The sequence below is a fragment of the Cheilinus undulatus genome, linkage group 13 (assembly GCF_018320785.1).
Source record: "Cheilinus undulatus linkage group 13, ASM1832078v1, whole genome shotgun sequence".
NCBI lineage: Eukaryota > Metazoa > Chordata > Actinopteri > Labriformes > Labridae > Cheilinus > Cheilinus undulatus.
Genome location: NC_054877.1, coordinates 37753346 through 37772149, shown reverse-complemented (window position 1 = coordinate 37772149; position 18804 = coordinate 37753346). Strand labels below are relative to the sequence as shown.

Sequence of the window (18804 nt, the reverse complement as noted above, 5' to 3'; positions counted from 1 at the left end):
GCTCAGAGACATGGCATGAACAGCGCCCTGAAATCACTGCAAAGACCTCAAACAAAAAGTTAATTTCTTCCATGGAAAGAACGTGGATCATAATGTTTTTAATTGCAATTTTAATTGAAAGCAGTTTTAATAACTTGACTTTTATCATCTCAAGGCACATTTGATGAAATCCTTTTGCTCTCTCTGCTACTGAATCATCCAACTCGAAAGCTGAAGTATCACATTGTGATTTGATTTCTATATTTTCAGGATGAAATACGCCCACTATATAATCCCAACAAGAGATAGAGAAGGAGAGCAGGGAATGTAATCCAGACGCAGATTTACATAAATACAGCAGCAGACATGCGGCAGACATATTCAGGCCAAGCATGGACATAAATGGAGATGTGATCCCATAAAATCAGATGTCAAATATCACGTCTGAATGTAACGGCAGTCCGAGTTAAAGCAGGCTCTTATAAACACGAGCTTGAGAGTTTTGGCTGCCCACTTAACTTTGACTCCCCCTCCACACATACACATACACTTACATAAGTAATTAATCCTGTCAGTAATGGGACTGTGTGGGCTAAAATACTGAGTCATATTCCGCCGTCATACCTTTCCCTCTCTGTGCCTACTTTTGCCGTCAGACTAATGAAAGACTCCAGCAGGGCTCGACTGCCCACTCTCATTTCAGCGCTGAACAGACAAACACAGGAGCTCATATTGATCTTTGCAGAGCGAGAGAAAGAGAGATAAATGAAGAAGAAGAGGGTGAGAGGGAGAGATGAGAGTGGAGACAGGAGGATGGGTGGTGGGAGGAGGGGAGCGTAAAATGCTGAAGCTGTGAACTGACTGGGATTGAAGTGTTTGATGCTGGACTCCTGTCCTTCTCCCTCCAGCTTCTCCCATCTGATGGCATCTGTCTTCTTCATCTTGAACTCCACCTAACAGACGAGAGAAGGAGTGATAAGGAGAAGAGAAGGGGGAGGAAGAAGAGGGAGGAGGAGAGGAAACAAGGGAGATAACAATGTTTAGCAAAATGGTGTTCTTTTAGGTGCAGGACAAAAATAACGCTTCCATTAGAGTGACATGTTAAAAGTACAGGACATCAGATCATTATTGAGGCCAGAGAGAAGCTGTCTGTCAACCCAGGCTGCCAGCGTGAGAGAGAGAGAGAGAGAGTGTGTGTGAGAGACATCAGGGATATGCGGGGGCACAGCTCAATCTCGAACCTCACTGACAGACATACTGCACTAACGAGATGCCTGTCAGCCAGAGGGCCAGTGTGAGAGACGGAGAGCGTGGGGGAGGAGAGGGGGGAGAGGGGGGATCCTAATTCCACACAGCAGCGTCTGATCCAAATCATTACACCAGGAGAACATGGGAGAGCAAGAAAACAATGAGGGGAAGAGAGGACATGGACACTTTTAACACTGAGCTGCATTGACAGCGCACATACCAGCCAGACACGCGAGCTGCGCTGCCATGCCAACCCCCTCCTCCTCCTCATATACACCCCACCACCACCACCCATTAACGGCATGTGTGTTTGATATGTGTGCATGTGAACGTCAGCGCTTGTTATGTCGGCGCAATTAAGGAACATTTCTGCTCTGCTGGGCGATGTGATGATTCATTTATGAGGGTGCGAGCGGAGAAGAGTGAGCCAGAAGGACAAGGTGAGAGAGGAAGAGGCAGAGAGTGAGACATGAGTGAGGGGAGCAGATTGAGGCAAGTAGGAGACAGTATGATCGCTGCTATCTTCTCCACCGACATGACGAGTGAGCGCGAGTGGCGGCACACTGATAGATCACTTCGGTGTGTGTCAGCGCTTTCTGCCCTACAAAGAGCCTTGTGCACAGCGAGGCATCTGTGCAGTGTCCGAAATTAACTTTTTGGCTCGAGCTGCGACAGGCAGAGAGACTAAAATAAGCAAATCTCTCCTGAGAATACAGGTTACTGCTCGAATAATTCACAGTCAGCCTTTAGAAGAACGTGTCGCTGAACTTTTTGGCGAGTTTGTGAGCACAATCCGATTCAGTGTTGATTTAAATGGGATATTTCTCCCCCACTCTTCTGACATCAGGCTTTAGAGACAGTTTGCTATATAAAACCATCTTTCTGAATGCGTCATCTCTTGGTGTAAGATGGTAAATCAGGCTGACCTTTATTGCTCTCTGACACTTTAAGAACATTTTATACAAGAAATAAAACACCAGATATGGAATAAAAATTATTTGCTTCAGCTACAGTACCATCTCATTACACAACACAACATGACCACAGGTGTGATAACATGTACAACATATGACAGCTTGGTTCACATCCTGCTCTAATTTAAGGTGAGGTCAGAGGAACAACAGGCGTAAGCTGACCATGAAAACTCACTGATATTACCACATATGAATTGACAGGACAACGTATTCTAGGTCAGGTCAGGGGTGGGAGCATTAGGGATGGCTATCCTTATGTTTTTTTCTGATATAGGCGATAAATCGTTACTTTTCTAACGGTGCTGGTATCTAAACGGTACCTGAATCGACACTTTTAAAAGGAAAAAAAATATAATGGTGCATGGCACTTAATCTAGTTAGGAAAAATTTATACAATTAATTAATAAAACCTTAACCAACTCTGAAAAATGGTATGTTTTACTAACAACTCCACCCTCTACTCTACATTAAATTTTTGAATGACTTTTCAAGTCTTTCAAATGTGTTTGTCCTACTAATAATAACTTTATTTGTATAGCACTTTTAAAAATGGGTTTACAAAGTGCTTTGACATGTGTAGAAGCAAACAGAAAAGAAAAGCAACAAAACCCAAATAAAGGACAAAGAAGACAGATCAGATGACACCTGACAACATCAGCAGAATCTAAAACACATAAAGAATCTGACCAAAAATATGATGGAGATAATAATTCAACAACATCAAAATACATCAAAACCCAGACCTCATGTGATGCCAAGCAAACTCAGACATCACAGGATATCAATCAGAGGGCAGACATCATGTGATACTACACAACTGAGACATCATGGACATCATCAGGATGCAGGCAGGACACAGAGATCAAGTACCATAAAAACAAAAGAACCAAGCTGGAACCCAGGCAATGCAGGAACCCAGTTACACATGCAGAGACCAAGAGGACCAAAATTTAAGACTAGAAAGAAACTAGAAAGTAGCAGAAAGTGCAAATGTCACTTGAAAATTTTAATTACTTATTTGTCATAGTTTGTTGTTCTATTTTATTTATTAGTATTTTTAATTAGAATCAAATCAAAAAGTTTAATAATATGATAATCCATCATGATCTGTTGTTTGTGCATGCACAAACTTCATTTCCCCAGGCACAAATCAGGGCTTGGGGCCCCCCAAACCAAAAAGTCTAGTTTCACCCATGCTCAGAAACTAGGGCTGAACAATTTGGGAAATTAATCTAATTTTGTTTTGTTTCACCAACATTGTGATTTAATATGCAATTATTTTTTAAAGTTCCTAATCTTGTGCATTTTTTCAACAGGAACAAGCAATAAATCATTACATATTACAACCAACACAATACTGGATGGGTTAAACTAGGGCTACATTATATCCCGTGTGTGATGATCCAGCTTCTTATTGTAGTTGCTGTGGTGCCAAAACAGATGTAAATATCATTACATTTTTAAGAGTGGTGTGAAATTCTTCTATCATGACAGCCATCCTTTACTTGCCTCTCATCTAATGACATCAAAGATTAGTTCAACCCCCATGACCCTATAAGGGAGAATGGGTATAGATAATGAATGGAAGGATGGATTGATGGATGGATCGTGCACATTGTCACATATTCTGTGACATGCTCTTTTGTAACACATTGACTCTCGTGAAATGAAATAAAATACTCCTAAAAGTGTAAACATTCTTTCTCCTGAGAACATCTTTGCTAACTACTTATTCTCTTCTTTCTTGTAACAGAGCTAGCTATCAAGTGGCACCATTTAATCTGACGGCAGTTTACTCCCAGTCTGAACTTTTACCTGATCGGCAAAATGGTCTGAATACATGGCCAGTGCACTCTGGGGAATATATGATTGGTCAAATGTTAACATCCTTTATGTAAATGCAAAGCACTTGTTTATAAAACTGTTTCTGATTTAAAGCTTTTGTGATGTGTTTAACCCATGTGTATAAAGCTATAGCAATCAAATTATCTAATGATGTGCAGACATCAAAGTAGTTACACTTAGAGTTTGGGATTCTTGGTTTTCTTTTCTGTTCTGAAAAGTAGAGAATAGTGCTCAACTCAAACTCTTCTGTATTACAGCTGAAATGTTTGAAAAAACAAATCTCTAATACATTTAAGGTGATAAAAAGAGAGTGCAGTGACAGAGCCTTGATTTATATTTGATCAGCATTGCCTTGTTTGACAGTTTAATATGAGTTTGGTGAGCCTGGTGCACTGAGCTGAATGGACTGATTTGCATAAAGTAGAGGTCCAGTCATGTTTATGCAAATTCAGATACAGCAAACAGTCTGTCAACTCGCCACTTCATATCCATCATGCACCACTTGAACGGATCTCCAGTTCTCTATGGGAAATGAAAATCAGTCAACTCAATGCACATAATTGCATTCCGTCTGTCTTCTCCATTATAATGTTGAAACCCTAAAGGCCTGTGCAGCTGCTTTTACTCAGTTAAATTCAGCGTGGACCAATTCTTTACTGAATTTAAATTGGCTACAGCTTTGATTTGTGCAATAGCACTGGGTTTGACTAGCTCTGCTTCAGTTTAAATGTACTCTGGTTTGGACATGACTTCTGATTTAGGACAGACTTTATGCTCTACTGACACTGAAGGTGTTGCACCAGGTGAGACAGCTCCAACAAAGGCAGAAATTTTTGAAGGGTCTGTGTCCACAGCTGCTGTTTTGTTGAGCTGACAGCATAAAAGTATGTAAATTTAGAGCAGCTCACACAAGTGGTCATTGTTGCCAAGTAACAAATTTTGATGTTTGCCTTGGTAGCATTTGTGAGGCCATTCTGAAAAATCTCAGTGTACTCAATATAAGAGATGCCCCCATCAGGTTTCTCACAGCTGATCAACAATCATCTGTGAGTGAGACTGGGTGTTTATCGATATGTTACCAATCATTTTTTGTGTTTTGATATAAAAGCTGGTTTTGGGGTCAGTCAGTCTATTTAGCTGTGTGGGGCACAGAAACCTCCTACAAATGGAACAGCAACCTTGGAAAAGGAACACAAAAGTCATCTTTATTCTATTAATTGCAGGAGTTTTAGATCAGAAAACACTCCCTTGAAGAGATGAGTCAGATTTCCATCTGCCAATGTTGATGACAGGGCTGATATCCTGTCCTTTCTTAATTTTGATTGGTCACAGAGGGAGAAGTAACAATCATAATCACAGTAGACTTGAGGCAGAGGAGGTTTTTTTAATCTTAGGATGCTGGCGCAATGAAAACACACACAAAGCCAAGGAAGGATCCTTGAACATCATTGACTGCCGTCAGAGGACTGTTCCAATGATGAGGATCCTGACTAAAACTTTCAAACAGAGGATTTCCAAGCACATATGTACGCTCACAGGAATTACCCACAATCAAATGCGTAAATTTTCCTTCTCCTCCAAAAAATAAATAGCGCAATATCAGGAGGAAACCAAGTCCTTGAGCGCTCAATACACTTTTAAATGTCCTGTTTCCACCATAAATATGTCATCATCATTATTTTATGGCACCAAGTAAAGCTAGACGGGTAAAAGCAGTGCCACAGAATATGATAACATCATATAACTGTATTATATGATCATATCATTTTATATATTATGAGGATATGATGAAATTATAGCATATTAGATGGGGCTGGGTGAAAGTTGTAAAGGTTTTTGTTAGTACCCCTCCTATTTTGATTTCTGCTGCCACATATATATGGGGGCAGCCCTTCCTATGACGTAATCCCACACACTCGCTTACCTGTTCCAAATGTGTGTTCAAGAGTTGCCAGGGAGGACTCTGGTCTTGCCTCTGAGGGACCTGACTCAGGAGGATCCTTCCTACAGATGAAGGATCCAGGACTTGAAGAAACAGCTACTGAATTCAACTGATTTTGTATTGAGAAAATAAAAAAATGCTGCCAGCACCAAAACGTTGACTATGGACACAGGCCCTAAATATAGTAACTAGTTTGTAGGTGAAAAGTCCTCTACATAATGTCACTGTTGTAATTTTACATGAGATCATTATGTTGTAAACTAGAAAAGCACTCGGAGAGCGCAGACCTCCGCCATTAGCCCTATCTCCCAATAGTAAAAAATCCTTTAAAAAAATCCCTGAATCCAGGCGGTGATCCGGATCACTCCCAAAATCTAATCAGCTCTTCCTTATGCCATTTGTGACATTTCCTGAAAATTTCATCAAAATCCGTCCATAAGTTTTTGACTTACATTGCTAACAAACAAACTAACAAACCCTGCCGATCACAAAACCTCCTTGGCAGAGGTAATTTCAGTTATGAGCTAAATATTTTTCTCTGCTGTTTGTCTACTAACAGCATGTAAAGGATTTATTTTAAGGTGTTAGTCTTTTCAGAGACAGTTATCAATAGTTAGGCAGGCTACGGACGGCATTAACTCCCTGCTGCAGAAGCAGTAGGCAGAATGTGATCTTCAATGCTGACCACCCTGTACTTAGTCTACATTCACACTGCGGCCCTTAATGCTCAATTCTGATCTTTCTCCGATCTGATTTTCTTTGTTGACCTTTGTTCACACTGTAGTTGAATTCCAAAAGATCAGATATGTATCTGATTTAGAGCCACATATGAAAGTGGCCTGAATCTGATTGGAAAAGGTCAGAAGTGACTTGTGCTGTTCACACTGTCAGAAAGAAATCAGATATGGGTGACTTTTAACTGTAGTGTGAACATAGGTGTCTATATGGAATGTGACCTGAAAAGTGCACGTAGGAAAATAGCCAAAAGCCACTGGATAATTCACAATGGATTAAAACACACTTTAAAGTTTAAGGAATGATCAAACAAAAACAGTTCCCCCGTCTATTGGTCGTTCCTAAACTGCAACAAACTTATTCATGCTTCCAGCAGATATTTACAGGTGATATAGGCCAATAATTTAAGCTGATATATGGGTTATAATCATTGGCAGAAATCTTCATAACTGCTGATACTGAGTTAAATTTTAAGCTAATATCTGCTGACACTATGATCATGTTGATAATATTGTGCATCCCTACCTGCCACAGAGGAAATGTCTTGGATCTAAAGTAACTATGATGTCTGAAAGATAACCTGTTATGTTGTTGAATTATCGAGGAAACAACACTCTTTCTTTGCCAATTTGATCCATTATCAACCCTGTTCAGCTATAGTGACTGCTTGTGATTCATAAACTGGTTTCAATTGATTTCCTGAGACAGCTCCTGTTGGTGTATCAAATAATTGTTGTTTTTGACAGGCTCTGCTGCAGTGTTGGCTCAGGTGCTGCTTTGAGCTCTGTTAGGAGTCTCAGGCTCTCTTTGAAGACTTCAGTATGGATCATAACGGGGATTCGCCAGACCTGCTCTAAAGGCTGGCAAATCCTGCTAATTGCCCTTCAGACTGATATGGCCCTCTCTTTTTTTATGTGTTTATAGATTTTCTGTTTACACTTATTACTTTTACTAATGTTGGTGCAGTTATCCAGCTTGTAGAGTTTAATTTTTCAGTTATAACAAGGCAGCCTGTGGACAGCCTATCTGACTGTTGTGTTCAATTGATTTTGATTGTTTATAGAAAGTGAAAAAAACAATGAAAGAAGAAAAATCGAGGACTAACTGAACCGAATGTTATCTCAAAATTAGCAGCCGGTGTTTCGGGGGCTGTTAATTGTCTTGAACGTTGTGAAGCTCAGCAGAAATTGAGGCTCTGCTTCGTGTGTGTCAAAGTGTGTGCGTGCTCCTGGGCCATACAACATTAATCTGCTGCCACATCTGTGTTTCCTGCCTTTTAAGGGATATGGCAGGCCAGGCGCCGTGTGTGTGCGTTTCTGTGTGTGTGACAGGCGAAGCAACGGCTCGTGAAGGGATGTGACAGCAGAGCCACATACAGGGGCCACCACCCACAGGACCCCAGGGGCTGGACTTTACAATCTGCACTGCACACATACAGGCACACCAACATGCTATTTACAGAGGGGCACAGGGGTCCCATGTCGCCTGTCACATGTGTTTGTACCCATCGACCCCCTCCCGCTCCTAACTGCCACGACTCCTCACCCCGCATCCTCTTCCTCTTTTTCCAGATATTGCGGATTTCAAAACAAACTCGGCCAGAAAGACGCTGGAATGAAATAAATATAAACATTCTTAGACGTTGACAGGCGTGCAAATTAAAGAGCGGAGACGCCACTTTAGCTATTTTCCGAAAAGAGATGAGTTGGGAGCTGAATGAACGAGCGTGTGTTGATCGAAATTGCCTTGAATGTGTTTGCGCGCACAGCTCTGAGTGCGTGCACGTCAGCCGTCTGTTCTGATCAAACACACTGGTGTGTAATTGGCTCCCCGTTGTCGCGGTGACCCCTGCGGTTGGAATGTCTGTCGTTGGGGAGGACAGGAGGAGGTCGCACTGACGATAATGTGCTACAGACGACACTTACACACATGCACACACTCAGCAGATACAAGTGTGTTGAAAGATTACTGTTCAGCTTGTGTATTTGTATGTGCGCGCGTGCTCGGCCGGCTTAGCCTCCCCCTGCTAAGTTGTCTTTAAAGACAGCGAGGAGATGAAGCGTAAACATTGTGGAGCGCAGAGTGCAGGGCAGCCTATTACAGAGACAGACAGACCAACATTGGTTGGGAATCAACAGCTCCGAGGGCAATGCAATTTTTTTTTAAACGCTCATTAGGGATGCATGCCAATCTGGAGAAAGTTGATTTGCTGATGCCGTTGTTCATTTGAATGTTTTTCCCCCCAGTGGCTTCTTGGCTTCAGAAAAATGAAACGGCTCCAGAATATGGAAATGAGACACGCACTGACAGGCGGCTCAGTTTGTTGGGGTCTCTCTCAGTGTGCACACATTTTACCTGATGACTTTTAAAGTTTGTCTTTTTAGAACTATTTTGAACATTAGAATGACTGCAGCTAACAGAGAGAGCTTATGAGCTTCATGGTGTTATGAGTGGGGGGGGGGCCATGTGTACCAGAGGAGCCCTGTGGACCAAGGAACAGTCAGGGCTTTGTGGGAGGAGAGTCGGGTTTGTACACCCTGTAGAAGAAGGTGTATGTGTGTGTTTGTATGAGTGAAAGAAACACAAAGAGAGAGTGTGTTTGTGTGAAGTGAGAGAGTGTTAACACAAAGATAAAGTAGGTAAATAAGGAAGAAAACAGAGCCTGTAGATAGATGAAACAGAGTCTAAGACCATCCTCAGCTGTGGTCTCTGTAAGACTGAGCCCTTGTTTAAGCTGCAGCCCACGTGCACCTCTGGTATGCAGTGTCTGCTGTTGCCATGGAAAAGTGAGGCAGGGAGTGAGAGTGAGAGCTGTTTTTAAGAGAGGGGGCAGTTTGTGTGCAGGTCAGACTCTGCTCAGCACAGTATAGCCAGTGGATAAAATGCACACAATGTAGATGTCAGGTTATGTAACGCTAATAATCACATCTCAAAGCTCTTTTCTACAGCTGAGGCATTTCAGAGAGAAACATTCCAGCACCTGTGATCAAGAGCTGCTTTATTATTCCCTGTGGCCTTGATGTGAAATAAACTAAAGAAAGTATTGTAAATGGTTGACTCTTTAATGTCTGTATTATAAATGAGTGTGCTGTTGCCTACATTAGTAACTTTCATTTAATGCCAATGTTTTTCTTGGAAGGTCTTTATATGTTCAAAATGTATAGACTTTATAAAGCTGTGGATGAAGACTGAGCCTCGACATCCATATAAGGGCTATCATTATAAGCCTCACCATGGTGGTCATACCTTCTCAGTGTTAATTTTGACAGCTGTTTTAGTCTCAGTCAGATGAAATATCTTTTAGTTTTAGTCACATTTTAGTATTTTCTACCCTTTATAGTTTAAGTCTAGTCGACAAAAACTGAAAAATATTTTAGTCTAGTTTTAGTCCATAGAAAGTCCTCACATTTTAGTCTTTAATTGTAGTAAAGTGTTTATTTCCCTGCTGGTACAAATCATGGTAGTGTGTTCTCTACACCCTGCCAAGCAAGGCAGAATAGCTACAGATGCATTTTATTTTGACAATTTTACCCACTGAGGAGAAATATCATGGATTTTGACTGTCTGAGGAAAACCAAATAACATTTTAGGCTAGTTTTAGTCATCTTGACAAAAACTACACGTACTTTTTGTCAGTTTTAGTCATCGTTGATCCATTTTTTTGCCAGTCTTAGTCCAGTCTTTTTAATGGAAAAAAGTGTCGATGAACATTTCTAGTCATAGTTTTAGTCAATGAAATTAACATTGCTGTCTCAAACCCAACTGAGAAAATGACAGCAGTAGAGATGAAGTTGGACTTAAGCCTGCTGACAGACAGCTGCACTCACTTGCAATCATATCAGCCTTGCTGCTAATCATGACTAACTCTTATCCTCCTGGGGAAAGGAATATATATACATAAAGGTTGGGCAGTAATAGAGTTTTAAGGTCTTTAAAATAGCCATGGTTTTACTTTAATTGCAGTCATAAAAAATGTGCAGTGTGATTTTCCATGTTTAGCCTATAACAAGTGCCTCAACGATTTGTGTCCCTTTCCAGCAGCAGCACCACTGCCTCTGTTTGAAGATGTATAAAAGTGATAACAGAAGTACTGTTAATGATGTAAGTCTAATTTGTCAAATAGCATACCTGTTCAAAAAGGGCTTGTTATTTAGATGCTCATACTTGTGTGTCAGGATATAGAACTGTGCTAAAGTCAAACTGTAAAATTTGCATCACTGGTAGCAATGTGGCCCATGGCAATGGAGGTTTAAAAACACTTTGTTCCTTTTCTAAAGGGGTGGATCATTGATGAGAAATGATCTGAAGTTTATAAATAACAGTACAGTGCATTCAGAAAGTAGTCAGACCCCCTCCACTTTTTAATTTATGCTGCAGCCGGATGCTACAATCATTTACATTCATTTTATTTCTCATTATCTACACTCAGTACCCAATCATGACAACGTGAAAACAGGCTTTCAGAGATTTTTGCAAATTTATGAAAAATACAAAAAACTGAATAATCACGTTGACACAAGTATTCAGACCCACTACACTTGAAATTTATCTCAGGCGCCTCTCATCTCTCTTGATCGTTGCTGACATGTTTCTACAACTTGACTGACATCCATCTGGACAAGGACATGGACATGATTTTGAAAAAGCACCCAGCTCATAATTCACATCAGAGCAAACCTAAGCATGAGGTCAAAGGAACTGCCTGCAGACCTCTAAGACAGGATTATTGTAAAGCACAGATCTGGGGAAGGCTACAAAAAAATCTGCTACACTGAAGGTTCCCATAAGCACAGCGGCCTCCATAATTCTTAAATGAGGAAGTCTGGCACATCCAGGACTCTTTCAAAAGCTGGTTGCCAGCCCAAACTAGGAAACTGAGGGAGAAAGGCCTTAGTAAGAGCGGTGGTCACTCTGACTCAGATCCACATCTTCTGTGTGGAGATGGGACAAAATTCCAGAGGGACAACCAACGCTGCAGTCCTCCATCAATGAAAATCATGTTAATGTGTTTGCTTTTATTGAATATGTAGATAAGGGTAATTGGTACTTTTGGTGATTTTGGCGCAAAAGTAGTCCTTAACTTTTTATAAGCTTCTTGTGAACTGGTGGCTGGATGAAGCTTGCTATTGTTGCCCAAAAAATGAAAATAAACTTTGCATTTTCTAAGAGAATTAAATGAAATACTGTATATATAGAGCTACATGCTCTATTAGCTGGGCTGGAAGGTATAACTTTGGTGGAATTACAATATTTCAGCATTTAGAGCAAATTCTGAAAGTTTGAGGTTGCTATTAAAATGAAACATTTGAATAAACAACATTTTATTAACGTGTTCTACAGCTATGGAGAAATCTGATCCTACACATTTTGTTTTCCAAATGTAAGAAAAAAACCCATCTGTTTTGTAAAACCTGACAAATGCCCTTGGGTGGTTTTCTCATAAAGCAAAGGTGGGCAATTGCCTGGGGCCTCATGTGCCAAGGGGCCTCCAAATATAGTCATTATAGGTTTGCATCAAATACGAGGTATATGTCTGAAATTACTTCAGTGATTAAAAAGTGTATTTTGAATGTAAATAAGGGGTCAAGAGTGAATACATTTACATCAAAATAGGGTTTGATTAAAGAGAAAAGGCCCCAAGAGGATTCCTGGCCCCCAAAGAAAGGTCCAGAATCCTCTTGGGCCTCTAAATGTTTTAATATAAAGCAAATTTAGGCAGGCAGATCCTAACAGAGATTGCAGCAATGTACTGGTGAATTACTGAGTGGTAAAATGGCATGGAATAAAGAAAAATGATGATATGTGGCAGGAGAATGGATACTGCACCAGTAGTTAGCATATATTTTAACGAGTTACTCCTGGAATAGAGACAAGTTAAAGTATTTCAATGCTCTACTAATAGACAAGCACTGTTAGGTATTTATATTTCAGATTTGGGTGTGTCTGTCGTTCTTATGATTTGTTATCTGAAAAGAGATGCTTCAAAATATTTTGTTTACTCACAATGAATGCTTTTGCACAAAATAGGGAAGAGCCACATATTGGCTGGGAGCTTCAAATTACAAAAAAACATCCCTGCAAAAGCCACATATTACACCTTGTGTGAAAATGATTTTGTATGCAACAAAAAATTCCAAAAATGATCAATTCCCCTGATATGAAAGATAAAATAATTAAATATGGGCTGCAATTTGTCTTTCTCTCTTAAGAAACTATTTTGATAATTACTTTAAAAATATAGAAAACCCACAAGAAAAAACATAGTTTTGTTGTTGAACTGTACCTGAAAGAAAGAGTCACTACCATTAAAACAATTTCTTCCTCTTCACTGATTAAAAAAATATCAAAACAGCTCACACCAAGATCCTGCCTCTTGATCCGCTGAGGCTAAAACCTGACAGTGGTCTCAACCTTGAATCAGCACACACTCAGCCAGCACACTCATTAGCCCACATCCTCAGGAATATATACACTAATTAGTCCGTAGTAAAAAAAAAGGTGCCCTTCCTACTCATTAGGCCCATAATCACCTTAAACTGAGCTGAGGAACTCTCAACGAGCACGGCCCATCTAAATGTGCGTGTACGGTGTGTGGGAGTGAGGATTTGTGAAGATGTGTGAATCTCCCGTTAGCTGCTCAGATGAACTGTGCTAACGGCTCCACAGGAGCCTCACTGTATACAGAGAGGGTGGATTTTCTCATTTATACTCCAGCTACAGTGAGCTTTAGCAGCATTAAGGAATTATGGGTAGTGACAGCCTACTTTATACTGCTTTAAATTATTGAAGAGATTATGATGTTAATCTCAGAGAACTAACCCAAGTAATGATCAGTCACATACTCAGTCAGGCGCTTTAACTCTTCTTCACCGCTAGCATCATTTAGCATATTACCCCTTAAGGTTTCAAGTTTATTTAAAAAAAAAAACCTCTCTTAGCTTTTAAGACAAATAAGCTCGATTCAGAAGGAACATTTTTGTGAAATTTGATAACAAAAAAAGAAGTTCAGAGATGTATAGCAGTCAGAAGCACCTGCATCTCTCCAGTGTGTGACATTACTACATCATATTTTCTTTATAGGGGCATAAAAAATGTCCCCTGACATGTTTTACAGTCTGCTTCTTTATTGTTGAGAGTAACTACCAGGGTGCCAAGGCTACACACACTGCTCTCCCTGATTATGAGGGAAAATTCAGTGACTTTTCATTGACTTTCAAAAACTTAGAGTGCCTCAGTGACCTAAAAATGTTGTTTCCTGTGTGTTTGTTTATGTTTTTCAGGAACAGAAAAGTATTAAAGTGGTAAACTGTTTTTATATTCCACTACAGCACGGCTCGCTGCCGAGAAAAACTGAAAAATCTGAAAAGCCACAATCTAAGATTACTGTACGTGCAAAACTGGTTATACAATATAATCTATAAATGACTCTTTTTTTTTTTTTACACAGAAGTAGTACCATATTTTCTGACTTTTCCTTGACCTGAATATAAGTCAGAAAACCCAGAATCTCTAGAAACTACATGAATATAATTTATTGTACCCTTACAGCTACATCTTCAACGTTAGTTGAGGTTTATTTAACCATTTAAAACCTTGACCCAGCAAGGAAAAGGCCAGTTTTGTTCCATCATAACATTGCTTTTGGTAAGTCCTTGGAGGTTTCAGTGATACTGGAAAAACACAATATTGATTCCTGATACAATGCCACAGAAACAAATCACTGGTTCAGAGCGTCTCCAAATTCTGTTACACTGCCCAAACTGCACAGATACATTGCCAATATTTCCGTGCCATGGCCTACCTGTCTCTCTTCCTGCATCTGTGACTGGTTTTAGAGCTCTTCAGATGATATGTTTTGCTTTTGCCATTTATTATGATAAACTGTGTTTATTAATTGCTCTATAATGCCCATGGACGCGTCTCGTGGTACATCAGAGCTACCAATTTATATGATATCAAGGTGCACTGCTGGACAGAGAGAAATAGAAAGAGATGCAGATGTGGCCGTATCCTCATGGACAGAGAACTTTGAGGCTAATGGTTACTGTTCAGTGGTCACGTTGCTGCTACTGTTTCTCTTCTGTTTTCTGGGGCAGCCTTCAGTGACAATGAGTCTGTCTATGTGGTTGAAGACATTTCTTCTTCTTTTCTTACATTATGCTCACTGGGGGCGGGGCTGACACACAGACAGAAAGGTTATAGTCAGGCAGCGCTGCTGTAAATGTAAATGCCGTTGACTGTAACAAGGACAAACTTGCACCAAAAAAAAAGATTTAAATTTTTTAAAAAAGCTAGAAAACGCAGATTGGATAAAGACATGGCAATATGTCATATAAAATTTAAGTCCTCTTACAGGTAATATTAAGACTTTTTAAGACTTCTTAAGGATACGCAGCAACCCTGAATTCTGACACTGTCTGTCATTAGCTCAGGGCAGCTTTTGGTCAAAGAGCTGCCACTGGCAGATCTGTAGTCTTATTTTTAAAGCTGGCACCTTTAGATTCTATTCATCAATAAAATAACAGATTATATTATTGTGGTAGTCCTTAACTGGTTTAGTGCAAGGACTCACCACCACCTCCATAACGACCCTAACTCTTACATTTTTCAATCATAACAAATTGTTTTTAATGTAAAATAGGGCACTTTGGAATAAACAGTAACAGAGCAAAGATAGGGAAATTTCCTTAAAAATAAAAGCACAAGTTCTTGACACATTTTTTCTCCAAGCACACATCAGCGACCCACTGAAAATGACTTTGCAACCCACATTTGGATCTCAACCCACCAGTTAAGAACCAAGCGTTTAAAGCGTATGGTATCAACAAAGAATTAATTACATTTTCACAAACTTTAGCTAAAACCATGAACGATAAGTTCCCATTTTGTACTTGTATTGTCTCCAACAGTAAAGTTTACATCAAACAACAAGTCAAATTATCTTCCATGTATGCTGACTGATTTAATGAGCTAACAGTGAGTGTGGTACCTTTGTGCTGAGGATCTTGAAGCTGCTCTGTTGGGGGACGATGGGATGCAGGAGATGGAAGCTGAGGTTGTGACTCTCCCCTGATGCCAACTGTATTGAGGCAGAGAGCTGAAGAGAATCACAGAAAACCAGAAATTAATCATTATGGGATAGTACTAAGTTGGAAGAAATCAAAAAGAAAATCATATTAATAAGAGATGTTGTAGGCTTGCTACATGACTGAGTAAATTATCTTTTAAGACCACTGTTGTATTTACAACTAAGAATATGGTCTGGACCTGCTACTTATGTAAAAACAATTTGTGTTTTAAAAATGCCGATTACTAAATCATTTAAGATTTATTTGAAGGCTTTTATGATCAAATTAAGTGGATGCACTCTCTCAGCGACTGTGTGCAAGTATATTACAGTTGTTTACATACTCAAAATATTGACTAGAATTTACGCAACTAAACTGAGTGCCAATTGTTACCTTAATTTCATTGAGTAAATTTTAGAAGTTGTTTTTATAGTGTGTGTTGTCCTCTTTGTGTTGCAACCTTGCAAAGCAGATAGATCGGCCTGATTCCATGCCTGTCATAATGCAGATCTGTCTCACAAAGCTTTAAGCTGATGTGTTTGTCCCGGGTCAAAATATGACTGGAACAATCAGCGTCATTTGAGGAACACGAGGCTGAAGCTACCAGCTTGGTTTAGTTGAAGCGACAGAAGAGATTACTGGGGATGCAGCAATAGCAGCAGTTTTATCAGAAGTGGACATTTCTTATTATAAGAAGAACCAAGAATCACACTTTAAGCTTTTCTTGGTGGAAAAGATGCTTTTGTTCTACTCCTGACTGGCTTAAGCAGAGTTCGATTTCCCTGCTGGCTCCAGTGATAGTGAAGAATTGTATACTGACATAAAAAATAACAATACCTTTCCAAACACCATCTATGGACTGCTGCCCAGATGAATGTGAATTATATCCCACGAAACAGTCTATCTGGGTTTTCTCTGATGGCGTCACAGATTTTACCATACTGCTCAAATCCACAAAACTAACATTTGTTTCACCGCCTGCCTGCCTGAATTGATTTGACTACAGTATTATTTTTATCTAGGAAAAACTGAACAATGCTTGTGTTGAAATGCAGCATTAAACTAATTAGACTGCAGTCTTTAGAAGTCAGAGAAAACAACAGAAAGATAAGAAATGATAGACTGAAGGTGTCAGCGTAGAGGGAAGTGATCTGATATGGCTGCTGTGACAGCCAGGAGTATCCTCGCTCTGTCCCCTGCAGCCACACACTGACCGGTGGTGAGAGGGGTCAGACAGCTCCTAACCGCCTGTCACTCACTGGGACTGGGTGGACGTGTGGGAGCTTGTTGGTTTAAAGGGACATGTCCTCGGCTGTGGCCCAAAGCCTCACACTCGTTTTACACTCATCACTTGGCAAAAGCACAAAAACCAGCCCACCTGAGGAAAAGCTCGCCTGCACGGTTCATTGCTTCCACTCATAATTTCCTGAGATTCAACACCTACTGCTTCACTAAAACTGGACTTTTCTGATTTGGCTCCAAATGTATGTTCCAAGTAGAACATCGGGGATAAAAGCTTAGAAAGTTAGATAAAGTAGCTTCTGGGCAATTTCACAAAACCATCAAAGATTTTAAATTCATTTCTAGTTGAATTCCTGCACTGTCTGTAGGTACACATTCTCAGTCGCCAGGGAAAATAAGTGGAACCACTCCCTTTCATCTTTAATTTCTTTTGTATATACTGACCTAGTAAAAAATATATGAACTTATCTGTACTCTCCACCACTGAGGGAGCCTAACGAGTGACTCTATGATTCGGGGAGAGTGAACTATTTCTTTTGAAATGGGGTAAACTCAGTTTGTTATTCTATTAGGAAAGACAAAGTCATTCCCTGGGGTGCCCCGCAGTTACCCCTCTGAGAGAGAAAAAGACAAGTAGAAGGAGACAAAGGAAAAGAGAAAAAGGGAAAGAAAGGAGGTCGTCCCTGGAGGGCTCTGAAGCTGATCCGAGATCAGTTATGTCTTCTATCTACAGACAATTAGGAGGTTGGAGAAGCTGGGGAGGGTAAATTGCTCTTAGATCTGTACTTTGGGGGCAATGTTAACAAGGCACCACTGGAGGCATAGTTGGGTCCATGGGGAGGGGGTGTGTGTCTGTGTGAGTATAGATGTATGTGTGTATGAGGCCCTTCTAATGGGCCCCCCTGAGGAAACGCCCAAAAGCGAACCCATCTCTGTTCCACACAAAAACCAGAAGAAGAAAAAACACAGACTGTCTTCAGTTCAACTCGGCATTAAGTGTGTTTTTACCTCTTTTTCTGTGAAGCTGGCACACACACCATCCTTAGGAACATTTTTAACCATGACGGTGACGATGACTTGAGACTCTGTTTGGTACCAGTCATGTCTGCAGGATACAAAAATAAAACTGTTACACTCTTTCAGATTAAACCAATCAACCCAGCATATAAATCTAATGAATAAAAGGAGGTATTTTTAACATGTGCTGTCTTTGACCATTACCATAAAATCCAGTATATACATGAGTTAGCTATTAAATAATGAGACTGCACTTATGAGGATGAAACCACGTGATTCAGTCATACCAAGTGTTATATATTAAAGGTTGGGTTTTTACGCACAACTGCTGTAAGTTTCCAATAAGTGACGTCTTTAGTTCACTGCTAGCTACTAACTGAAGTGCACGTGTTTCTGCTCAGGTGTCAGAAAATGATGTGTTTGAACAGCACAAAAGATTTATAAAGGCAGAGAGGATGTCCAAGACGATGAATGTTCTGGGCGCCCATGCACATCAAAAACTTCTGAAACCATTCAACAAATCAAAAAAAAAAATATTCCAAAAGATCAATGACTCAGTATAAGAATGGTAGCAGAAGTAGGCTCCATTGAAAAAGAGACAGTTTGGAAAATTTTACATTAAATTTGAGCATGAGAAGAGTGTGCCACAGTTTTCCCAAAACTTCTGACGCCTGATCAACAGGAAAAACGCAAGCTAATTTGTGGAGACATTTTGGAACGAACTGAAGGAAACACAAATGTTTTAGAAGGAGTA

General features: G+C 40.1%; 1 protein-coding gene across 1 annotated transcript in view; it reads right to left on the bottom strand.

Annotated features, from left to right (window-relative positions):
• Nucleotides 1-18804, bottom strand: part of sugt1 (SGT1 homolog, MIS12 kinetochore complex assembly cochaperone) — a 39939-nt gene that overhangs the window by 7429 nt on the left and 13706 nt on the right. Inside the window, exons 9-11 of the mRNA XM_041803567.1 lie at nucleotides 18042-18138; nucleotides 15713-15820; nucleotides 842-932 (exon numbers count right to left, since the gene is read on the bottom strand). Coding sequence (XP_041659501.1) covers nucleotides 842-932; nucleotides 15713-15820; nucleotides 18042-18138 — 296 coding nt within the window. The remainder of the gene's footprint in view (nucleotides 1-841; nucleotides 933-15712; nucleotides 15821-18041; nucleotides 18139-18804) is intronic.